Source organism: Giraffa tippelskirchi, chromosome X, assembly GCF_054371585.1.
Source record: "Giraffa tippelskirchi isolate mGirTip1 chromosome X, T2T-mGirTip1v1.2.pri, whole genome shotgun sequence".
Taxonomy (NCBI): domain Eukaryota; kingdom Metazoa; phylum Chordata; class Mammalia; order Artiodactyla; family Giraffidae; genus Giraffa; species Giraffa tippelskirchi.
The window spans coordinates 106,093,810-106,120,020 of NC_137289.1; the positions used below are offsets into that span (position 1 = coordinate 106,093,810).

Consider the following 26,211-nt stretch of genomic DNA (forward strand, 5'->3'; position numbering starts at 1 on the left):
TTATTTCATTATATAGCACAATGTAATACTAATAGAAATAAACTGCGCAATAAATGTCATGTGCTTGAATCATCCCCAAACCATCCCCCCACCCCCGTTGTCCATGGGAAATTTGTCTTCCACGAAACAGTCCCTGGTGCCAAAAAGGTTGGGGACCCCTGCCCTAAGCGGTAAAAAGGCTTCACCTTTCCAATCAAAATGTTCTACTTAATGGCTGGTGAACTGACTTCTAATTCTTTCACAGCCAAATATGGCTGGTGAAGGGGCAGGCTGAATTATCCATGGCAGGGGGCCAGGGAAGGGTTGGGGTGTGTGTGTGTGTGTGTGTGTGTGTGTGTAATCCATAGGGACAGATACACCCAGAATTAAAACAGTGGAGGGTGGAGGCCTTCAGGATCCTTTAAAACTCCCAGGTGGAAACCAGGTCGGACATACATCCTGCCTGGACCTTTCCTGCACAGCCAGGATATCCTGTGTTTGTCAAAAGGACTGCATAGGGAGGCTCTGGCCATTGTCCATCCCGAAATCTGCCCTTCAGCCCCTCCCCGGCCTGTAGCCTCTGGCCCGGGGCAGAGGAAGAGTAACTCTGGAAACGGTTTTATCAGCATCCTCCACGGACTTCCTCACCTCCTCCCCAGCCTCATTAGCCCCAAGGTCCTTAGCATCCTCCAGCAGAATCCTGTGAAGCTGGGATGGGGTCAGCGCCCTAAAGCCAGCCCCTTCTCTTTTGCCAAGACCTGCCTCTGTGCAGCCCTAAGTGGGCGGCCAAGGGCTGCAGCTGGAATCCTGAGCCTGCGATGGAGCCCCGGCTGGGGCCCAAGGCTGCCGCCCTCCACCTGGGCTGGCCGTTCTTGCTGCTGTGGGTCTCCGGCCTGAGCTACTCTGTCTCCTCGCCGGCTTCTCCCTCTCCTTCTCCAGTGTCCCGAGTCCGAACGAGCTACAATTTGGGAAGGACTTTCCTCGGTCTTGATAAATGTAACGCCTGCATCGGGACATCTATTTGCAAGAAGTTCTTTAAAGAAGAAATAAGGTCAGAATCTCAGTTGGATAACTCGGAGGGGCAAAATGTTGTTCCCTTCATGTGATGAGGTCCAGGAATTTCTTGAAAACAAGTCAGGGTGTAGTTTTGGGGTGCGAGCTGAAGCAAAGCCATTTAATTGTAGTGGTAATGGGTTAAGGTTGGGATGGAGAGGAGGGAAGGTGTGAAGCTTAATTCCAGCTCTAAATGCTAAATCCAACATTTCCTTTGAAAGTGGGAGCGTAAAGTTTTAAAGTTTTCTTCTCCATGAATGAAGTAGCCCAGGACTATTGAGTTTACCAAGTTCATTTCTCATAGTAGCAGGGAAATAAAATTTATAGAAAGCTTACTATGTGACGAACCTTTTTAAGCTACTGTTATTTTCGCCTCACAACAATCCTGGGAGTTAGTGATTCGCACCCATGATTCAGATAGTGAACGGAAACCTAGCAAGGTTCAGTGACTGGCTCAAGGTCACCACCTAATAAGTGGCATATCTGGGACTCATACAAAAGCAGTTTGCTCCAAAGTTTCTGAATGAGTTTTCTGTTGTGAGCTGTTACCTTGATCAGAGGAAGACCTAAGTTTAATAAATCTCACGCACATGGCTCTCCCCAGAGAATGGTACCATGCTCTGGAATTCAACCCTGTCAGCTCATGTTCAATGAACCTTTACTATGGCCACGGCCCAGGACATGCTATAATGACATTGCTATAACTCTGGTCCTTGCCCTCCAGGGGTTCAGGAGGTAGGGAACAGTGTTACAAATAGCAATAAAACCTGATCTGATGCAGACCAGAAGTGAAGTGTAAAGGACTTTGGGGAACTCCAGGGAGAGAATATTAATTCCAAATGGGGACTAGAGAAGGGCTTCTGAGCACAGCCATGAAGGATGATGAGCTGAAATTAAGTGGGAGGAGAGCAGCTTAAGGTAGAAGGATCAGCTTAAGCAAAGGCCCAGAGGTGTGCCTTTGTGGCTGGAGCATGGAGCCCATGTGGAGGCATAGCACAAGGAGGAGGTTGCAAGGGGCAGGGGGCCTTGAATGCCATACCAAGGAATTGGGACCCTAACCTGTGAGCCAGTGGTCTCCAGCCTTTTCAATATTAAAGACCCTTTGTAATAGATCTCTTCTCTTATGCCCTCCCCCGAGGCTCTGCCCCTGGCTTGTAAGATTTGGTGAGCAGGCAGAAGGCATTAACTGACAATAATTTTATTTTGAATCTATATTAACCAAAACTTGAGTATTCCACTAAATTACTAAACAGAAATAACAAACAGAAAATACCAATAAAAATGTTGAACTTCTTTTGTGAGATGGTAGATATCACAGGGAGTTGATATGAACTTTTCCTAGTAGACTGTTTTTTAAAAATTTTTATTGGAGTGTAGCTGATTTACAATGTTATGTTAGTTTCAGATATATAGAAAAGTGAATCAGTTGTCTATACACGTATATTCATTCTTTTTTAGATTCTTTTCCCAAATAGGTTATTACAGAATACTGAGCAGAGTTCCTTGCACTACACAGTAGATCCTTATTAGTGATCTATTTTATATATGGTAGTGCGTATATATGGGTTTCCCAGATGGCTCAGTGGTAAAGAAAATGCCTGCCAAGCGGGAGACACAGGAGATGCAGGTTGGATCCCTACATTGAAAAGATTCACTGAAGGAGGAAATGGCAACCCACTCCAGTATTCTTGCTTGGAAAAATCCCACGGACAGAGAAGCCTGGCAGGCTACAGTCCATAGGGTCGCAAAGAGTCAGACACAGCTGAGCGCGCGCACACACACACGTGTGTGTGTGTGTGTGTGTGTGTGTGTATTCTATTATCATTTTTAAAGCATTTTGAATGTTGAAAAATGGAAAGACTTCCACTTACGGGAGTTCTGTAGCAGGCAATGGTGAGGGTGTTACATAGGGTGGGGACAAGATAAGGCCAGTATTTTGCAAAGATCTTCTGGAAAGCAGTGTGCAGAATGGCCAGGTGATGCAGACCAGTTCTCCTTGTCCAAGAGAAAGATCATTGAGAACAAAGCCGGCCAGGAAGGATGCAAGTCAGTTCAGCCGGAGACTTATTTTGTTGATCAACTCAACGTGAGAGGAAAGAAAGATGGAGATGTGGAAAATGAACTCAAGAATTCCCACCTAAGAAATGGGATGAATAAAACCAGTAACACAGGGGAAGTGGGTGGGACTGATTCCTTAGAGAAAGAAGGCAGTGAAAACATGGACATATTTTAAGATAGGAGGGAGGAAAATTAAGGGATTCACCTGAGAAAGAGCTCCAGATTCACTTTCTCCTCCAGATAAGTAAACAAGAATATATGAATCTTAGAGTCGACTCTTCACCAAGTGGAAAGAAATGAGGCTTTTCTCATCAGGCAAGTAATGGCCAAATTCAGGAAGCATTTCCCCAAATAGGTTTGTGTTCCAATTTGAGTTCAGGATATTACTTCAGCTCCCTCAGAATTCATTTTCCACATGTGCCTGCCTGAAAGGGAAGTGTGCAGATCCAAGCAGGAAATCACCAGGCAGGGCAGGTTGGGGTCTGGAACGCTTCACGTTGAGAAGTCACATTCTCAATGCAAGGAAACTGAGGCCAGTGAATGAGTCTGGAAATGTAGACTTGTTTATAGTCCTTTTCTCTACATTGTAAATAGTTATTTCCTTATTTTAAAAGGGATATCTCTTTATTTTAGAATCTTCAGGAAATATCAGTTAAAGAAAACACAAAATAAAGATCTCAGACAATTCCTCACCAAGAGATCACCACTTCATTAACATTTTGGTGTATGACCCTTACTACCTTTTTGCTAAGTGTGGATTAAAATTTTTTCAACAAAAATGTGAGCATATTATGCACTCTTTTGGAAACTATTATTTAACAATATATCGGGAAGATTTTTCCACATAAACTATTTCCCACAATTTGATTTTTAGTGGTTTCAAGGTATTCGATTTCATCAGTCAACCCTAATTTATTTAACTAAATCACTGTGGTGGGACAACTAGGATTTTTTGCACTTTATGTTATTAAAAACAGTGCTATGTTGAACCTCCTTGTGGTTAGACTTTTATGCATATCAATAATTGATTCCTATAACAAGTTCTAAAAGGTAAAATTTCTGGGTCAAAAAATAGAGTGAATTTTCAGAATTTTGAGACATATATGTATATATATACAAATGGAGACTTCTTCCTATAGAGTTTACTTCTTGCACACTCAGAAATGTTTACTATTACTATTATTTTTGCTTTGTATATTCTTCTGAGTTGAGCCCTTTTTTCAGATTTCTTGGCCTTTTGTATTTCTTCTTTGCTAAATGGTCTGTAAATTCACATCCTTTGCCTCTCTTTCCAAAGGTGTGTTTGCTCATCCTGTTCTTGTTCGTCTCCAAACATTCTTCCACTTTGAAAAATGATCATGATGCTACCTTATGAGAAAACCCATCCCAGACTTTCAGATGATAAGCTGAAATGCTGTAGCCAGACAAGCATTAGCACTTCAGGACCTGTCCTCATTAAGAACTGGACAATGCTTGTTGTTCAGCAACAGAGAATGAGCTCCTGAGGCTTACTGGGTAGGCTGAAGATACATGATTGGTGGATGATGTCACCTTTCCTTTTTTCCCTATCTGTTCCCTATTGATTCCTGGGTCAGGAAGATCCCCTGGAGAAGGGATAAGCTACCCACTCCAGTATTCATGGGCTTTCCTGGTGGCTCAGACAGTAAAGAATCCGTCTGCAATGCAGGAGATCTGGGTTCGATCCCTGGGTCGGGAAGATCCCCTGGAGGAGGGCATGGCTATCTACTCCAGTATTCTTGCCTGGAGAATCCCATGGACAGAGGAGCCTGGTGGGGTACAGTCCATGGGGTCACTAAGAGTCAGACACGAGTGAAGGGACTTAGCACACAGCTATAACCACTAATAATGTTACCAGTCTGTTCCAAGAGCTAATTCATAAAATGGATGATAAAGGACTAAGTAGCAGCAAAGTGGTTCAGAGTATAAGTTCTGAACAAGCCCTGAAGGCTACCTCCTCCAGTTCCTGGCTGTGTGACTTGGAGTAAAGCACTCAACATTTCTGTGCTTCAGTTTCCTTATCTGCATGATAACAGCAGCGCTGACCTCATAGGTTTGTTGAAAGGTATAACTGAATTATGGCACATAAAGTGTTTAGCAAAGTGATTGCTAAAGTGATTCATAAATGTGTATTGCTATTATTGTTATCTAAAAGAGCCACCTGGTTGTAAACTCTTAGTTACAGGCCCTTGGGGAGTAGTGGTTTGAACCCACATGAACAAGAGCAGCTACAGGAAACAGACAGGCCTGCCTCAGTGGGGAGGATCAATTCCCATTTTTGTCCTAAAAATGCCATTAAAATTGATTCCTTGCAAGTTTTTGGTGTTTGGTCTTTTTAAACAGATTTGTGGCAATGTCCTGGAACAGAATTCTTTGCGCCTATTTCCATTGAAGTTTAAACAGTCCAGTATTGCAAAAGGTATTGACTGACAGTTTCTTAGAGCATCTTCTTAGAAAAGCTTGCAGTCTCTTAGGGTAACTGTGTCATATAAGTGAGAAAAAAAATACAGTGTAGGGTGTGGAGCTAGTTCCTAGAAAACTCATTATCATGAGGTTGCCCAGTAATGCCCAGTAATAAGAATTTAAAGATTCTTATTGAAATTAAATTAAAAATGAGGTCCTTCTCTGTAGCACAGGGAACTATACTCAGTATCCTGTGATAAACCATACTGGAAAAGAATATGGAAAAGAATGTATATATACAGGTAACTGAATCACTTTGCTATACAGTAGAAATTAGCACAACATTGTAATTCAACTATACTTCAATAAAATAATTATTTATTTTTTTAAAAAGAAATTAAATATATAACATATACACCTAATTTTCATTTGCAGTATAACCCTCAATAATAAGGAAGATACACAATTTTCTTAGTAATTTTTCATACATGAATGAGAAGAAGATTTAGCATTCTTTCCTGATGGAAATGTTGGCACACAGCTGAGAGATGACTGGAGAAAAGGGTCACTGTGGGGTGGGAGTAGAAAATCAGCAAATGGTAATAGGCCAGTGCCTCTCCCCTGGGGAGCATCTAGCATTGCCCAGGCCGTTGTGTGGAATCACACACCCTCTGGCTCCCAGATAGCTTTGAGTCTGCTGACCCTTTAACAGCCACCGTTCCCTGACACTTGGCTGGGACCACTAACTTAAATCTTCGGACTGAAAGAAAAATTGATGGGGCCATTTGGGGTTGGATATGAAGGGGGTAGTGCTCTCCCCAGTGCAGGACGATAAGCTTCTTCAAGAACTATGGTTTCAGGTCTTCTCTGGTGGTCCAGTGGTTAAGACTCCGCATTCCCAATGCAAGGGGCCAGAGAACTAGATTCCGCATGCCAACTAGAACCAGGGTAGCGAAGGAGAAAGATCATGGGTTTTGCTGACAGAGAGCCCTGGGTTTGCACCCCTGCTTAGCCACATATTATCTGACCTTGGGCAAGGCACTTAAGCTCTGTAAGCCTGCTTCCACATCTGTAAAGTGGGGATGGGACATGAGGAGAATCAAAGGTACCAGCGTGTGTAAAGCTGCTGCCTTCACAGAAAGCCAGTTAAGTGAAGAAGATAAAGTTTGTATCCGGTAGGCAGATCCCTCCCCTTTTCTGACATCACATATAAACGTCCTTAAGCCTGAGAAAACAAAAATAATCCTTTGACAGAAAGAGCCTGAAGCACCCCAGTCTAAGGAGAAGAAATGGATCTGAGCAGACGTGGACCCCTATGTCCCTGTCCCCGGGCTCTGCTGGCTCTGGCAGTGTGACTTGTCCCTGCTAGTTCCTTCTCTCCAGCTCCCAGGCTGATCTGAAAATGGCTGATCCTTTTTCAGGTTTGACAACGGGCTGGGCTTACACCTTGGATCACCTCCTGATGACTTGCCTTCTTACTCTGCAAATTACTCAGATGATTTCAAAACCTGGCGCCCTGTGGAGATCTTAAGGCTGGTCAGCAAACAGCAAAACAAGATCTCAGACAGGAGAATCTGTGCCTCCGCAGCTGCCCCAAAGACCTGCAGTATTGAGCTTGTCCTACGGAAAACGGGGAGGTTCCAGAAATGGCTGCAGGCCAAGCGACTCACACCAGACCTGGTGCGGGTGAGTGTCCTGGCTGTGGGGGGCAGGAGAACAGAGGGTACCATTACCAGCTCACATCTAGATCTGTCTGGGCAAAAGGAATTGTAGTTTGTTTAAAGTGGGACAAAACAGTGTCATGAAACAACATGGTTTGTGACAAGACAGGAACTAAAGAGATTTCCTGATGGCTCAGACAGTAGAGTCTGACTGCAGTGCAAGAGACCTAGGATTGATCCCTGGGTTGGGAAGATCCGCTGGAGAAGGAAATGGCAACCACTCCAGTATTCTTGCCTGGAAAATCCCATGGACAGAGGAGCCTGGCAGACTACAGTCCATAAGGTCATAAAGAGTCAGACACGACTGAGCAACTTCACAAAGTGGTTTAGTTGTAGGGACTCCTCCCATTGTCATTCTCCATTCTCTCTGATGTGACCCTGAGAGTCTCTTTGGGAAACAGCTCCTAGCTGCCATCTCTGGTCTGAACATCTGACAGGATGACCCTCACCAACCAACCTTGCCCCCTCCCCCAAAAGGGCTTAGCTTGCCTACAATGTTTGCTAACCCCTAAACTGTCACTGTTCTATTTTTGAAATATTCATAACGATTTTATTTTTAATTGAAGGATAATTGCTTTACAATATTGCATTGGTTTCTGCCATACATCAACATTAATTAGCCATAGGTATACATATGTCCCCTCCCTCTTGAACCTCCCTCCCATCTCCCATCCTTTCCTGCCCCTCTAGGTTTTTACAGAGCCCTGATTTGAGTTCCCTGAGTCATACAGCAAATTTCCATTGTCTGTCTATCTTACATATGGTAGTGTATATGCTTCCATGATACTCTTTCCATTCATCTTACCTTCTTCCTCCCCCTGCCCATGTCCATAAGTCTGTTCTCTATGCTCCATGTGACTATCTTAGAAGCTTCCATATACATCATCTTTCATGATCCAGAAACCCTACTTTGAAAATCAGCTTCCTTTTTCATCTCCCACCATGAAGAAGAACCAAACCTAAGTCACTGTGAAAGCAGACTCCAGTAACGCAGCTCCCTCCTCCCATTTGAGAGTTCCCACCCACTCCCACGAGTAGGCTGCCTTCAGAGCTTTGGCACATTGCTGGTGACATCTTACCCTGTGCTTGTCCCTCTCTGCACTGTCATTGCTGGTATCATCTGATTTTTATCCAAACCAACATAGTCATGTACCTCCACACACATCCAGCCCGGCTCCTTAGGGCAGACAACGCCACCTCAAAAGATTGAGGAGCCACTCGCTTTTAGCAAAGATGAGAAAGAAGAACTCACCTCAGTCTTCCTGCCATGATGAGGCTGGAGGATTTGGCATCCCTCAGGGGCATGCCAAGATTGTCTCTTGAAGTCCCCAGACCACTAGCCCCCTCAAACGGGCACATAAGGCTGCCCAGGCGATTTCTGAGCACTAATAGATCTTCCCTTTGGTGTGTTCAAGATGAGTCACCCAGAACAAAGCAGAATCACTGGTCCGTAGATATCTCAACCACGTGGCAAGATCATGTGACTTTGCCTTATGGTCATGTGGAAACTGCTTAGAAATCAAGAGGAATCAAGCTGCTGGTAACATGGCCATCATCTGACACTGAACTTTACATATGGTCCTTTTGTACTCTGTACTTTTACAAATCTCACTGGCCTGGAATGGGGAGAAAATAAGCCAGAGGAAGTCAAGCTATTCCCAGGCTGGGGAGGTGGTGGCAGGACCCAGCCTAAGGGTCTTGGAGTTGGTGTGGGAGATAGGAATTGGAGACTCAGGTGGGAAGAACCTTATGGGAGCTGCTCAACACTGGGCAGAAACAGAAAACAGAGGACAGATATCAAAGTTCACACCATGGTACACACCCTAGGTGTAATGCCCTTGTGCCTCTTTCTGCACCTTCAGACACACCCTCCGCCTGCAGACACACCCTCCCCGCACTGGCCTGGGGTACCCACCGTCTGTCATTCTCAGCCTGGCCACATGGGAAGGACTAATATGAGACCTCCTGGGCTTTGCCTCAAATATGTGCTCAGGAACAAATAAGAGTCCCCAGGAAGAGTAAAACAAGATACACAAGGAATTGTTTCAGAACCCCTTGAAAATCCCATCACTTCTTCCTGCTCTCATTGTTGTCTGCTCCCTTGCTGACAGGCACAGTTCTCCCAAGTCACCAGCCCCAGACTATCTCCACCTGGGTCCTGGACCATGTACCAAAGGACAGAATATCCTGGTGCATAAGATACATTTGGGATTCCACAGACAGTGACTAAACTGGTCTTGGGCTTTGAACTAAGGAAGACTCCCGCTTTCCTTCATTTCTAGACACTTCATAATGCAGTAGAGATTATCCTAGGGGGCCTAGAAAGCCCAAAGCAACCTGCCAGGTACATCTAGTGTCACCTACCTTGATGAGTATAGATGCTGTGGTAGAAGCAGAAGATCCCTGGGGACTGGAAACTGTGGTTGAGTCCTGAAAGTAAAAGTGTTAGTTGCTCAGTTGGGTCCAACTCTTCCCAACTCCACGGACTGTAGCCCACTAGGCTCCTCTGTCCATGGAATTCTTCAGGCAAGAATACTGGAATGGGTTGCCACTTCCTTCTCTAGGGGATCTTCCCCACCCAGGGGTCAAACCCACGTCTCTTACATCTCCTGCATTGGCAGGTGGGTTCTTTACCATTATCCCCACCTGGGAAGCCCATCCATATTGCAGTCGTTGCCATGGGCTGAGAGGAGAAGAGAATTAAGAGTGACTCTTTAATAGATACATGGCATCTCTTGGGGTGATGAAAATTTCTGGAGTTAGATAGTGGTAATAGTTGTACAACTAAAAGCCACTGAATTGTTCACCTTAAAAGGGTCCAAATCATGAATTTTATGTGATATAAATTTTACCTTAATAAAAAAAGGAAGAATAAGTCATTAAAAAAACTTCACCAATCCTCTGACTCCATTCCCTTAGAGCCCAGACAGGTGACATTAATAATTTAATTCATGCCAGGATGTTAACAGCTAATAGCATTTCACTGTAGCCCTCCGAGAAACCATTTGTGTGTAAAGTCAATATTATGATGCTCCCACTAGCCCATCCCATGACTATCTCAGACCTTCCTAATACCTCCCTGCATTATTCCCCCCACAAAACCTAGATGTGGCCCCGGAATTCTCCTCAATAGTGTTCCATGCAAGCAGCCTCTGTCATGATTTCAGCTGGACTATGAGGTGACATCTATGTAATTGCCGATTCATCCCAGGCTTGGCCAAATAGCTCTATCCTATTTTTCTGATAATTAGTCAGACACGAAGTCCTGATTTCTAATTTGGAAATTATAGTATTTCTCTTTCACATGGGAGTTTCAGGAGTCAAGTGGAGAGAGATTGTAGCATGGATGGTAGGGAGACTTGCCTCATCCTTCAACTCTATATTAAATGGCCCGATGCCAACTCGACATTTCGGCAAGGCCATTTAGCACATGGCTTCAGTGTGCTTTCTCTGAATTCCTCAAGAGCCACTTTCCACCAGGGATCTAGGCCAGGACCCTCAAGTGTGCATATTTGAGTGTGGATGTGCTGATGTGTGTTTGGAGGAGACAAAGGGAGCCACAAGAAACTGATGGGTTGGCTCAGAAAACTGGCAAGGCAGGGAAGGAAGGAGAAACGAAGAAATAAAAGAAAATTGAAGGCAGGAGGGATCTGACTGGTGCAGGGGCCTCAGAACCTGGATTGCTGGTGTTGCTTAGAAAAGTCGACTTGGATGAAAAGATCCAGTGCTCACTATCAGATGCCAAGTGCAATTTTGTATCAATACCAAGGACCCTCTCTTGAGCCACAGGCAATATACTGCACCTAAGGGCTGCCGAGGAGGCTGGACTGGACCAGGAATCAGCAAAAGGGTGAAACAATGCAATGTGTGTGGGTGTGTGTCTGTGGCACTTACGCTAATAAAACCATGCCTTTTCTCCTCCAAAACCTGCATTGTTCTGACGGGAATATCCCACAGCCTAAATTACTAGCCCACAAATAGAGCCGTGGCCAAGAACAGCACCCAGAGTTTATCATGATGTGCTTGTTCACAAAACCACAAAGAAGGCTTCCTCTGCTGTTACTCCAAGCGCCAAGAAGCAGCCACCCTCAGCATCGCATGGCTAATCAGAGGAAAACACAGTTCCTCCTTCAGGTCCTCCTCCCATCCCCTCAACCGCCATCCATTCTGGACATTGTTCTATACGCTAACCCTGTTTCTTGTCGGGTGGGAAGTGGAGTTTTTTCTCCCACTAGATGGTGGTATAGAGTGTCCAGGAAGCTTTGTTTAAAGCAAGATGCCTGGCAATTTTACTTCCCTGGTCTCAATTCCTTTTTTTGCTGCTGCTACTGCTGCTTCCATAGTCGGCAGCCCACAAGGCTCCACCATCCCTGGGATTCTCCAGGCAAGAATACTGGAGTGGGTTGCCATTTCCTTCTCCAGTGCATGAAAGGGAAAAGTGAAAGTGAAGTCGCTCAGTTGTGTCCGACTCCTAGCCACCCCATGGACTGTAGCCTACCAGGCTCCTCCGTCCATGGGATTTTCCAGGCAAGAGTACTGGAGTGGGGTGCCATTGCCTTCTCCGATTCCTTTTTTTACATAAATACAATAAGAGATGGGTTTCCCAGGTGGCCCTAGTGGCCAATGTAGGAGACGCAAGAGGCACAGGGGGTTCAGTCGGTCAAATATCTGCCTGCAATGCAGGACACCCAAGTTCAATCTCTGGGTTGGGAAGGTCCCCTAGAGAAAGAAAAGGCAGTATTCTTGTCTGGAAAATTCCATGGACAGAGGAGGAGCCTGGTGGGCTACAGTCCGTGGAGTCGCAAGAGTTGGACATGACTTAGCGACTAAACCATCATACACATACATTAAGAGAAATAAAGTAACCAAAGTGCATATTAACCATTTAATCAGAATACAGTTTTACAGGTAACTGCTAAATGAATGATAAAATTTCTTTTTGTTTAAATTTTATTCAAAAATATTGAAAGGGTATATGCAGGACGTATCCTAGACCCTAGGAGGGTATAAGGCTGTCTAGACAAGGCCCCTGCACTCTGAGAGATAACGCCCCAGTTGGGGAGACAAAGCATATGTGATGAAGTCTGATAACTTAGCAGTGTGTGTGTGCGTTATTGCTCCGTCGTGTCCAACTCTTTGCGACCCCATGGACTGTAGCCCACCAGCCTCCTCTGTCCATGGAATTCTCCAGGCAAGAATACTGGAGTGGATTGCCAATTCCCTTCTCCAGGGGATCTTCCCAACCCACAAATGAACCCGGGTCTCCCACACTGCAGGCAGATTCTTTACCATCTGAGCCAGGGAAGCTCTGGTGAGCCATAAATAAATAAATTGAGCAGCGTGTACATGTCAAAAATAAATAATTTTTTTTAAAAAAAGAAACAAGACTCATAGATTATCCAACCCATCCTCGAAAATGACTCCTAAATTATTCTTGATCTCATGAATGAAAAGGAGACAGTGAAAGGTTTCCCTTGACACAGACAGGTTCGGAGAGAAAAACGGAGGCAAGAGAAGACTCAGGAAAGGTAGACATGAGTTGCCAGTGGCTCCTTCCCCGTAAGTCTCAAATGCAGAATAGAGGCAGTCCCCAGACAAAGCATTACTGAAGCCTAGACAGTCACCAAGACAGACCATCAGAGCAGACATCATCTTCCCGGGGCCCTCAGCTTTTCCTGAACTTACATGTTAGCAAACCAAGCCCCTTCTTCAATCAAGCCATCCTTTGTTCTTTCTATGATGTCTTTCCTGGCTATCTAGCTATCCCTATCACTATCACGACCTACTCTGGAGCAAACGCTTTTGATAGTGTAGCTTGTCTCAGAGTCCTGGGGATTGGCTATCTACATAGTATATAATATATAATCTATAAAGATATTTGCTTGAAAAAAAATTGGTAGAAGTAACTGATACATGTGTTACATTCTAAAAACCATTTATTAAGCCACAGAAACATTCAATACATTTTAAAAAGTAGAAATGCCAAAGACCAGGTCAAAGGAAAAAGAGTTATTCTAGAATAATTCTGTTAAATGATTCCCCGGTAATGACTTAAGATCATCTCTTCCTCTTCTAGAGGTGCACAAATCATTCTATTAATACCTTGTCTTAAGAATATTTCCTATCATGCAGTACTTTGCAAAATCGATCCTCTTGCTCCTTTGAATATCAGAAATGAATTTTCATGCCTTTTCTGTTTTCCCCTTTCACTGCCCGAGATTCAGCAATATTGTTTGCAAGGTCTCTGTGAATCTTCCAGGTGGGAAGACTCATTCCAGACAATGAAAGCTTCCTTTACACATTCTGGCACCCCATTCCTGTTCACCACTGTTTTGCTCCACCCTTTTCAGATCAAAGACCAAGTAAGTACCTGTCAAAGAAGACAGGCAAACATTATGAACGTTGGGCCTTCATTTTGTTATCCACCAAAATTCTCCCCATGACCCTGGTCTGTAGTTTATTTTCACTTAATACTTTGAAAAATAGAGTTCTTTTCTAAGTTTTTCAATCAAAGTATAACCTATGCACTTAAATGTACATATATAACATGTAGAGCTAGATAAATCTTTACACATGTGTTCATTCCTGTAACCACTGTCCACATCAAGATACTGAACATTTCCAGCCCCTCAGATGGCTCTTTTGTGTCCCTTCCCTAAAAAGACTGCCTCTAGGGTGACCAACCATCTGATTTTCTTGACACTAGACTTGTTTCAGTCCTGAAAGTCTCACATTCTGTGAAACCCCTCACTTCCAAGAAAAATGGAACAGTCGATCACCCCACCCCTTCCCAACAGTAACCGTTCTGAACTAAATCACCATAAATCAGTTTTACCTGGTTTTGAACTTCATTTAAATGGAATCACACAATACATCCTCAACATGTTGTCATGCTATTTAACCATACTGTTGCATGAATCAGTAGCTTGTTTTTCATTGCAGTAGACTATTCCATTGTATGATGAAGTCAGTTTATTCATTCTAATGTTGATGAATATCTGTATTGTATTTAGTTTGGGTTATTGTAAATTAAAACTTCTGCAAACATTCTTATCTATGTCAGTTGGTGAACACAGGCATACAGAAGGGAGATTTTTGGGTCATATTGTGTACCTATGAACAGGTTTAGTCAGTACTACCCAACAGTTTCCCAAAGTAGTTGTACTGATTTCTTCCTATAAGCAATGGAAGACAGAGTTCCATGGTTCTGCATCTTCATCACACTTGATATTGTTAGTTTTTCATTTTAATCATCTTGGTGAGTGTCTACCAATATCTCATTGTGTGAGCTGAATTTGTATTTTTCTCATAACTTACAATATAAAGATCCTTTTCATATACTTATCGGCTACTCTGATTTCATCTTTTGTAAAGTGTTGGCATATGTTGTTTGTCCATTTTTTATTGGGTTGTCTGTCTCATTGTGAAAGTTACGTTTATATTCTGGATACAAGACTTTTTGTTGGATATATGTATTACAAATATCTTCTCCCAGCCCATGGCTTGCCTTTTCACTGTCCTAATGGTACCTTTTGATAAATTGACATTCTTAATTTAAATGAAGTCCAGTTTATTAATTATTTTAAATGTCCTAATTATCCCATGGCCACAAAGGTATTCCTCCATTTACTTCTGAAGTTTTCATATATTATCTCTCATACATAGCTCACTAATTTTATGTTCTGCTCTGCCCAGTTTGGGGTTAAATCCAGTCAGTAACTTCCTAATTTCAGATATTGTATCTTGTATTTCTAAACACCAATTTAACTTTTTTTCATAGATTCTAATTCTCTGTTGAAATTCTCTCCCTTTCATAATTTTTGTCTGTCTTTTCCTCTATTTTCTTGAAATCTTAATCATAGTTACTTTGACTTCTATACTTGCTAACTTTAATATCTCGATTATCTCTAGTTCTACTTCTGCTTTTATTGGTTGTTTTCTTTTTTCTTTATTTTGTTTTATTTTTGACTGCGATGGGTCTTCATTGCGCATGGGCTTTTTTCTAGTTGCAGCAAGTGGGAGCTCCTCTTTATTGCAGTGCACGGGCTTCTCCTTGCAGTGGATTCTCTTGTTGCAGAGCACAGGCTCTAGGCATTCGGGCTTCAATAGTTGCAGCATGTGGGCTCAGTAGTTGTAGCTTGAGGGCTTGAGAGTTGCTCTGTGGCATGTGGAATCTTCTCAGACCAGGGATTGAACTCATGTCGATTGCATTACAAGGCAGATTCTTAACCACTAGACCACCAGGGAAGCCCTCCTTTTTTCTTGATTATCGGGGAAAGGCTACCCACTCTAGTATCCTGGCCTAGCGAATTCCATGGACTGTATAATCCATGGAGTCACAAAGAGTTGGACATGACTGAGTGACTTGCACTTTCACCACTGGAATGGGATGGAGGGGAACAGGGTACTGGTGTGTTTATTACTCTTAAATCTCACAGTCTAGTAGAAGTGAAGTATATAATAACTGTAATACAGTGAAGTAAGTGTTCTTTTGGGGTAATTTTTCATTATATGCTGGATTTTAAGGATAACACATGGAAGAGGCCCTAAATTATGTTATTTTCTCCTAAAGACTACTGAGCTTTGTTCTAGCAGCCAATGAAATTGATCACCTAAATCCAGGGTTTCCCAATCTTGTCACTATTGACTCTTGAGGCTGGATCATTCTTTGTTGAAGGGATAGGGTGGGGGCTGTTCTGTACATTGTAAGATGTTTAGCAGCATCCACAGCCCTCACCCACTTGGTACTAGTAGCATCACAACTCCCAGCGGTGACAATCCAAATTGTTTCCAGATGTAGTCAAATGTCCCCTGGGGAACAAAATAGCCCTGAGTCAAGAACTGCTGCCTTAATTCTGTTGAGATTGGGTTTGGGACTTTGTTACTGCAGGTCTCTTTCAGTTTCGTCCTTACTCCTAGGACATAGTCCTTGCTGAGAGAACATGAGCCTAACTACCAGAATGTGGACTTTCTGAAAGTGAAAGTGAAGTCGCTCAGTCGTGTCCGACTCTTTGCGACCCTGTGGCCCCTGTAGCCCACCAGGCTCCTCTGTCCATGGGATTCTCCAGGCAAGAATACTGGAGTAGGTTGCCATTTGCTTCTCCAGGCTTTCACTTTCTGGACTTTCTGAGGTCCATTCAAAAGCCCAGGGTGCCCACAGAGAAGTCTAGTCCAAACCCCCATCTCCCCAGCAATATGTGGCCTCTAAACTCTCTGCTCAGTGACACAGCCATTTAATGTGGCCCTAGAGTCCCACCCTGCTCCTATGCAGTTTAGGAGTTGGCCAAAGATCTGAAGGAAAACTTTCACATACTTTTTAGGTGCTCCTTCTCTGTGACTTTTCCTGTATAGGACCTTGCCCCCTAGATTCTAGCTGCTCAAGTAGCCTCAAATCCTGCTCGCTTGTTCTTCTACCTAGCAGGACCCTGCAGTGCAGCTTGGAAAGTGTCCTCAGGGGAAAAGACAGAGAGATATGGGGCTCAGCTCATACGCATCCTTTCTCTCAAGGATCACTGCCTTATGTTGGTCATGGTCCAATGCTCACAGTTGTCTTACATATATTGTCCAGGTGTTAGAGCTATTTCCATCACAAGGGTAAGCCTGATACCACTTACTCTGTCATGGCCAGAACTAGAAATCTCAAAATGATTTCCAGAAGAGGAAAAAGCTAGTGCTATTGCATTCATATATCCAAATCCAAATATAACTATGAAAGCCATCTTCCTTTCTTTTGAAAATCTCACCTTATTCTAAAAAGCTTTGGCATTTTGGATACCATTTCAAGGCTGAAGAAAGCCTGGGGAATACCTGTGGCTTTCAGCCCAGCACATGTGAAAGGAATCAAGCCTGTTATGGGAGCCAGTGGAGAATCTGACCTAATAACACAGTTATAGCAGACCAGAAAAGCACTTTCTATAGAGTACATGGCATTGGGTTTTTTCTCTTTTCTTTTCTTTCTTTTTCTTTCTTTTCTTCTTTCCTTCCTTCTTTCCTCCTTTCCTCCCCCCTCCCCCTTCTTTCTCTCTTTCATTCTGTTTTTGCCTCTTCAACCAGACAGAGGGCCACTTGAGGGTAGGGACTGCATCTTATTCATCAATGTCTTCCCTTACACATGTCTAACATGGAGTAGACACTTCATAAATCTTTGGGGAATGAAGGAGTGATCGAATGAGTGAATGAACAAGACCTCAGTCACCAATCATTATTCATGGCTTCAAGGTGACTCTCAATCCACGCCTGTGCTAACTCCCCAGTTGATCAACTCTGGAGCCCATCAGATTTCAGAGTCTCAGAAGGTCGCGTCTTTCCCCAAGAGAGCATCTTTCCTGGCATGACTCAGGTTTTAACAAGCCTGAAAGTCCCATGGTTTCTACTCCCTGGAATATGACTCTTGATACCAAAAATGTCTACCTAATTTGGGTGAGGAGGGATGGTGACACAGTTATCTATTAGCTTCTCTAGGGTTTGATCTCTCCATAGTTATCTTGGAAGAGAGACAGCTGAGGCATTTTGACCCAAAGCATACAAGGGAGAAATAGATGGTGGGCCTCTTGCAGAGAAGGAGGAGGAGTGGTCCCTCCAGAGGCTTGTCTGATAGGCTGGCCCAAGCACTTCTGAGGACAGCACCTCAAAGAGAAGGTAGTATACCAAATACATTTAAGATGGTTGGGGCCCAGTGAAATACTTCAGTCAGATTGAAGAAAAGTCACCAAGAGAGAAGCAAAAAAGCCAAGGGTGATGTGGTGCCTTTGGAATGTATCAGTGTGACCTAGTGAAAGTCGTTCAGTCATGTCCCGCTCTTTGAGACTCCATCATCTGTCCATGGGATTCTCCAGGCAAGAATACTGGAGTGGGTTACCATTCCCTTTGCCAGGGGATCTTCCTGACCCAAGGATCGAACCCGGGTCTCCTGCGTTGCAGGCAGATTCTTTACCATCTGAGCCACCAGGCAAGCCCTATAAGCTGAACTACATTTCCCAGAGTTCTCTTCTCTCATGTTTCTGGTTAGAGTAGACTGCAGAGATTCTATTAGGAGTTTGAGAGAGTGGAAGGGCAATAGTGGCCATTCTGTGGCTCACACACATTGTTGTCCTGGCTCCCCTCACTGGGGTGAAGCAGCAGCCAGGCCTGCAGCTCTGCTTTCTCTTGGCTCCTCCTTCAGCTTCTCTGACTCCAGGTTAGGGTTGTGAAAGTGAAAGTGAAAGTGAAGTCACTCAGTCGTGTCCGACTCTTTGCGATCCTGTGGACTGTAGCCCACCAGGCTCCCCTGTCCATGGGATTCTCCAGGCAAGAATACTGGAGTGGGTTGCCATTTCCTTCTCCAGGGGATCTTCCCAACCCAGGGATCGAGCCCAGGTCTCCTGCATTGCAGGCAGACGCTTTAACCTCTGAGCCACCAGGGAAGCCCAGGTTAGGGTTAGCTCCACACCAAAGGGCCCCAGCTTCTGCAGGTCTCGACACCATCAAACTCAAGGGCAGTAAGAACTGACATGGATTTCAGTCCATCCTCATGAGCTCCATCCATTTTGTGCTTACGGATTCAACCCTCTCCTTGATCTTCCCCCATTTTGCATCTGTCTTTCCTTCTCAAGTGCCCGCCTATGGACTTCAAACTCCAGTATCATATAGGAGAACAACTGCCTTACAGAGACTATTTAACCTACTTGTACAATTCTGTAAGTTCAAATCCTGTTTTAAAAAAAAATCTAGTGATTCTGCTTCTTTGATTGAACTCTGACTGATATAGGTGGTACAACCTCAACAGAGGTACGTGCTAAGTCACTTCAGTCATGTCCAACTCTTTGTGAACCCATGGACTGTAGTCCACCAGGCTCCTCTGTCCATGGGGATTCTCTAGGCATGAATACTGGAGTAGGTTGCCATTTCCTTCTCCAGGGGATCGTCCAAACCCAGGAATCGAACCAGCATCTCTTACCTCTCCTGCATTGGCAGGCAGGTTCTTTACCACTAGCACCACCTGGGAAGAGGTGAATCTTCCTGCAATGCAGGAGAACCCAGTTCAATTCCTGAGTCAGGAAGATTCCCTGGAGAAGGGATAGACTACCCACTCCAGTATTCTTGGACTTTCCTGGTGGCTCAGATGGTAAAGAATCCGCCTGCAATGTGGGAGACCTGGGTTCTATCCCTGGGTTGGGAAGATCACCTAAAGGAGGGCATGGCAACCTACTCCAGTATTCTTGCTTGGAGAATCCCCATGAACAGAGGAGCCTGGTAGGCTACAGTCTGGGGTCACAAAGGGTCTGAAACAACTGAGTGACTAACCACACACACACACACACACACACACACACAGAGCAAGACTTCCATTTCATTGAGTTTCTATTAACCTCTCCCCACTGGGAAGAGCAGCTGGGGCTAAAAACTAGCCTGGTAATCCCTCCCCCCCGGCAAGCTTGAGGCTGGTTTGAAGGTTTTCCTGATAATCAGAATTCTATCTGAGCTTCCTGGACCACTGGACCTTTGCACAGCAGAAGCCACTGAGCTTCAGTGGAGATTTCTGCAAGTTTGCATGCACAAATGAGTTGTCAGAAGCACTTGGCTTCCTATCTTTTGATTGAAAAAGAAAGAGAGAAACAAAAAAACAGCAACCTATAAAATGAAATGGCCCAGTGGAGAATTATGACCAACCTTGGTGTACCTGAATCAAAATGACAAACCATGAAATAATGTGTTTTACTCTGTGTCAGCTGCCCTGCCTGTCCCAACTATCAGCTGAATTGTCTGCCACAATGATTATTTCATCTGCCACAGTGAAAATCTTGGAGCAGGTCACAAAGACTTCAGTGGCAAAGCCCCTGAGACCCTGGAATGGAGGAAAATGGAGGACGAGGTGGGAAGAAAGAGATAAACTCTTATAAGAGGAAAAAGCTAGTTACCACTTCCACCAGCAGGATCACTCAGGGTGTTGACTACCTCATAGAAAAAGAGGCCATGATTGCCACCAAGGGAGCCTCTGGCTGCCAAAGGTTTGACAGTAAGAGACACAGTAAGGGACAGTAAGCAAGAGGAGGTAGCCCTGACCAGGGCAGATCTGCCAGAGAATAAATGAAGAGTGTCTGGGCAAAGCCATGAAAGTGAGAATAATATGTAACTGCGGAAAGTGGCAAATGTCACAACCCATGATTACAGTATGTGTCAAGAGCAGTGGGTGGATGTTGTAATGGTAGGTCTGGGGCAGGGCGGTGGGAGGCTACATTTTATTCTGTAAGACAGTGGTTCTCACACTTGAACAAGCATCAGAATCCCCTGGAGGATTGATTAACACCAGCATTGCTGGGTCCTAGCCCCAGAGCTGCTGACTCAGCAGGTCTGGAACAGGGTTTGAAAATTGGCATTTCTAAAGAAAAGTGATTTAAAGACAGTGGCTCTTTCCACGAATGGGACCTAAAAGTGGTGTGCATGGTGGATGGGCAAGGGAGTGAGGTCAGTGAGGCTGTGTGGCAGAAATAGGACAGATCTCCCAAAACACAGCTGCTGGTAAAAAAGGAGGGAGGAGAGGCTGAGTTTCAATGCGAGAAAGCAGTACTATCTGACCTGGAACTCAGGCCTGAGTTCAAATCCTGACTCCACTATTAAGTAGGGTTCCTCAGTGGAAGACAGCTCGTAGTCAGAAGCCTGTAGGTGGGTGCTGATCTGAGAGGAGAATCAGCCAAGTGATCTTCACTGGCCTGGCCACCTGCGCATGGGTTGCAGGAGGCCATGGGCTGTGTACCCTCTTCCCCCAACCACAAAGCCAATTCCTGACCCTTGGATTTCCTGTCTGAGTGCCCAGTGTAACCAACCCCTATGTCTGCTTCAGTTCAGTTCAGTTCAGTTCAGTCGCTCAGTCGTGTCCGACTCTTTGCGACCCCATGAATTGCAGCACGCCAGGCCTCTCTGTCCATCACCAACTCCCAGAGTCTACCCAAACCCATGTCCATCGAGTCGGTGATGCCATCTAACCATCTCATCCTCTGTTGTCCCCTTCTCCTCCTGCCCTCAATCCTACCCAGCATTAGGGTCTTTTCCAATGAGTCAACTCTTCGCATGAGGTGGCCAAAGTATTGGAGTTTCAGCTTCAACATCAGTCCTTCCAATGAACACCCAGGACTGATCTCCTTTAGGATGGACTTCTTGGATCTCCTTGCAGTCCAAGGGACTCTCAAAAGTCTTTTCCAACACCACAGTTCAAAAGCATCAATTCTTCGGCGCTCAGCTTTCTTCACCGTCCAACTCTCACATCCATACATGACCACTGGAAAAACCATAGCCTTGACTAGACGGACCTTTGTTGGCAAAGTAATGTCTCTGCTTTTGAATATGCTATCTAGGTTGGCCATAACCTTCCTTCCAAGGAGTAAGCGTTGTTTAATTTCATGGCTGCAATCACCATCGCAGTGATTTTGGAGCCCAGAAAAATAAAGTCTGCCACTGTTTCCACTGTTTCCCCATCTATTTGCCATGAAGTGATGGGACCAGATGCCATGATCTTAGATTTCTGAACGTTGAGCTTTAAGCCAACTTTTTCACTCTCCTCTTTCACTTTCATCAAGAGGCTCTTTAGTTCTTCTTCACTTTCTGCCATAAGGGTGGTGTCATCTGCATATCTGAGGTTATTGATATTTCTCCCGGCAATCTTGATTCCAGCTTGTGTTTCTTCCAGCCCAGCGTTTCTCATGATGTACTGTGCATATAAGTACATGATGTACTCTGCATATGTCTGCTTGGAAACTCCAAATAGGGGACAAGATGATAACACTCATTCCCCAACCCTTCTCTCTGAAGTTCCTTCCATAGCTCCCTCACCAGGGTTTCTTGTGGTTCCCAACTGTTTTTTCCAAATTTAAAGACAGTCCTGGGTCAACCATAGTCACAGCATGGAGTTCATTTGTTTGACCCTCCAAAGGCTACGTTGTTTCCTACTCAGAGATCCAACTTATTGTGAAATTTAGGGAAGGGGAATATTACCATTGATCCTATTGATCTCTGGAACTGACAACACTACCTTATGTTTACAAAGCACTCCACAGCATGTAAAACAAAATGAGATGTTAATCATGCTTTCAGGAAAGTCATATCAGGTATCTACAATGTCCAGAGAGCCAGTTAGAGCCAGGCAATGGAATGATGTATCTGGACCATAAAGAAAGCTGAATGCCAAAGAATTGATGCTTTTGAACTGTGGTGTTGGAGAAGAGTCTTGAGAGTCCCTTGGACTGTAAGGAGATCAAACCAGTCAATCCTAAGGGAAATCAACACTGAATATTCATTGGAAGGACTGAAGCTAAAGCTGAAGCTCCAATACTTTGGCCACCTGATGCGTAGAACCGACTCATTAGAAAAGATCCTAATGCTGGGAAAGATTGAGGGCAGGGAGAGAAACAGGTGACCGAGGACAAGATGGTTGGATGGCATCACCAACTCAAGGGACATGAGTTTGAGCAAACTTCGGGAGATGGTGAAGAACAGGGAATTCTGGTGTGTTGCAGTTCATGGGATGGCAGAGTTGGACATGACTTAGCGACTGAACAACAACCATCATACCCTCATGAGAGATGAGGAAACAGCCTCAGAAAGGGAAAGAGATTTGCCTAAAGGCACACCCTTGGGCCAGCTAAGCCCAGGGGGAGCACAAGCTGGGGGAGAGGTGACTGAGGTCACAAATAGACACGACATAATACATGTTGGAGGTCACATTGATGACAGCACAACTTGACATGGTGAATCGAAGATGGAAGAGATCAGCCATTAAGATAAAAAAGTCAAAAACAGCTCTAGATATTCTAACCTGGAAGACTGGGAGAAGGGTCACTAACAGAAGTGGGAAAACTGGGAAAGGTCCTATCTTTGGGGTAAATAATAGCAAATAGTCATAGAGCCCTTCCCATGTGTCAGACACTTTTCCCAAAGATTTGACCTTCCCAACACCCCAATGAGGTGGGTACCATAATTATTAGAGTGACTATACATTCAGGTTTGCCAGAGACAGTCCCAGCATATGCCAGCTGTCCTGATCTAATTACAAGTATCATCCCTTTCACTCTCAAAAATATCCAGGTTTAGAAGATAAGTCAGAGTCCCCTTAATTATTATCCCTCAGTTACACATGAGGAAACTAAGGTATAGATCATTTGAAGAAATTTTTCCGGGTCATGTGGTTGTTAAATGACAGAGCTGGCATTAGAGGTAACTTGCCTCTAAAAGACATGCGTGTAACTATTTTGTCATGTGCACGCGCTAAGTTGCTTCAGTTGTCTCCGACTCTTTGCAACCCCATGGACTGTAGCCCACCAGGCTCCTCTGTCCATGGGATTCTCCAGGCAACAAGAATACTGGAGTGTGTTGCCATTCCCTTCTCCAAGGGATCTTCCAAACCAGGGACTGAACCCGCGTCTCTTATGTCTCCTGAATTGGCAAGCAGGTTCTTTACCACTAGCACCACCTGGGAAGCCCTACTGCCTCTCAAAGTTGGTACTGAATCCAGTTTGTCACCTTTGCAGTTGGGTTGCCACCTATCCAGGCAAAGACCCCTACCCAGGCCAATGGATTCCAGGATGAAATGAGGGGGGAGCAGGCAGTGGCCTGGAGAGGTTAGATATGAAGAAGATCCACCTGGAGGCGCTGCTAGAAGCAGGAGACAGGATAAAGCCACATAACCACCCAAGGGGATCCCAGCAGGGAATCTGCATTACTCCTCTCCTGGGAATCCTCTCCATCGATTTAAACAGAACTTCTCAAACAACCCATCAGGGCTCAACCCAGAAACTCTGCGGAGTATCAAGAATCTAAACAAACAGAAACCCCACCCAAGGAAAGGATGTTGGGGAGCTAGAAGCTCTGTTTTATGTGGAAATGAGAGCTCTGTCAGAGACAGGCATTCCTGTGCAAGGGAAATGTTTTATAGCCCTCGCCCTGCCCAACCAAGTCTGTTTAGTTTTTGATTTAATGTTGTTTTAACATCTAGTCATCCCTCCGAGGTATGTTATCCACTCTGAGGTGATCCAAGGCAAACTCCAGATTCTGGATCCACTCTTGGCTGACTCCCTGTCCTTGCTTCTACCCTTTGTGACTAGCTTTCCTTCAGGGACTAAACTGCATGGAACCTAAACTGATCCGTACCAGAGAGAAGCTTCTTGGGGGCAGGGGGACAGGGGGAAGGGGCCTATCGGAAAGTTACCATAGCTTATGGATTTCAAAGCAAAACTGAAATGATTTGGGGACCATCTATTGTACAAAATTCTCTCCCTCCTCCAGTACCAATAACAGCGGCTGAGACAAGGTGTGTCATAAAGTAACATAAAAGACTGTTTTATGAGGACATTTTTGGATGCTTTAACTTTGAAAATCATCCGTATGGTTTCTTCAAGATAATCACCGTGGTGGCCAGCATTTGTAAAATGAAAAGTTAGCAAACCAAGAAACCTCACATCAAGTCTGTGTTTCAGATTAAAAAAAGAACAAAACCAGGAAGCACTTTAATAAAAGGTGGGAGAAAAAATCCATCTACTGGAGTAGGAAAAGAACCATGAGCTGTATCTCTCAATATCATAAGCCAAACAAGAATTTTCATGGTTTTGAATACAATGCAGCTTGAAGAAATGTTCAAGCAACTTTCGGCTTAATTATCCACAACCGATACAGTTATTGAATTGTCATTGTTCTAATCAAGACACACTGATTAACTCTGATACATAATTAACCTAACCCTGCTTCACAAGCATATTTAACAACTAAATCATGTGAAAAGTGTTGAGTCGTGCAACCAGAAAGACAACTCGCGTTTATTAGCCCTAGAACTTTCTCTTCTCCCTGGGTGCTAGGAGCTTAACAAAAATAAATTCACTAAATGTAAAAACTCATTTGTTCAAGATTTCCCTCAGCTTTCCAAACTGAGCTGGCCAGAGAAACCTTCTTACTGGAAAAGCTAACTTCAGATCTTTTTTTTTTTTCCTGGCATCACTACATGTGTGTATTCATACATACCCACACAGAGCAGCAATACGATTTTTTTTTTTTACTTTCACACTGTACACTCCATAGTGTTTGAGCATCTCACAATGGACATGCTCGAGATGGCGAACTTGGGAAATATCTATCCTCTTGGTGCATGGAAAAAAGTACACAGGCTGACCATTCTCTACAGACAGCGTGTGCACCGCCTGTGTTCTGATCCACTGATGGGGAAGATGGTGGTAGCCCTTACCCTTGGAAAGAGTAAGGAGGCGAATAAAGTGATTGAAATCAGCACATCTGATATCTTCAGATGTGTGCCATAATTTACAAACATAATTTTTATTTGTCTCATTTTTACGTTCTTAAAAGCCTTAGGACCAAAGAACATATCCTATCTGAGAAGTGAAAATCAACTCTCATTTCAACATGAAACTCTCCATTCATCAGTTTTATGTGTTCTTGGAAAGAAGCTCAGATTCCTGAATTAAACTGTGCCTTTAGTTAGCACTGTGACCGTTAAGTTGCTGACTTCTGATCTTAAAGGGAAGCCAACTTCTTGTCTTAGATTTTTCTTTCTAAGAGCAGCTAGTGTTCTTTCTTCTACACATGTATTTCCATCAGAGCAAGTGTATTCAGTGGTGGTAAATTTTTGCCTTTTTTTAATTTATTTATTTTAGTTGGGGGATAATTACTCTACAATATTGTAGTGGTTTTTTCAAAAAAAATAATATTGGCTATATTCCCTGTGGTGTATACAATGTACCCTTGTAGCTTATTTTATACATAATAATTTGTACCCTCTTAATCCCTGACCCCTGTATTGCCACTCCCTACTTCCCTCTCCCCACTGGTAACCACCAGGTTGTTCTCTATATCTGTGTCTTTTTTCATATTTTTTTCATATTCACTATTTTGTTATGTTTTTTTTTAGATTCCACATGTAAGTGACAAATCATATAGTATTTGTCTTTCTCTGATCTACTTATTTCACTTAGTATAATGCCTTCCAAGGGTGGCACTAGTGGTA

General features: G+C 44.0%; 1 protein-coding gene across 1 annotated transcript in view; it reads left to right on the forward strand.

Annotated features, from left to right (window-relative positions):
• Positions 1-588: 588 nt before the first annotated feature.
• Positions 589-26,211, forward strand: part of DIPK2B (divergent protein kinase domain 2B) — a 46,182-nt gene continuing 20,559 nt past the window's right edge. Inside the window, exons 1-2 of the mRNA XM_081566400.1 lie at positions 589-1,030; positions 6,933-7,197. Of these exons, the coding sequence (XP_081422526.1) occupies positions 798-1,030; positions 6,933-7,197 (498 nt within the window). The 5' untranslated portion in view covers positions 589-797. The remainder of the gene's footprint in view (positions 1,031-6,932; positions 7,198-26,211) is intronic.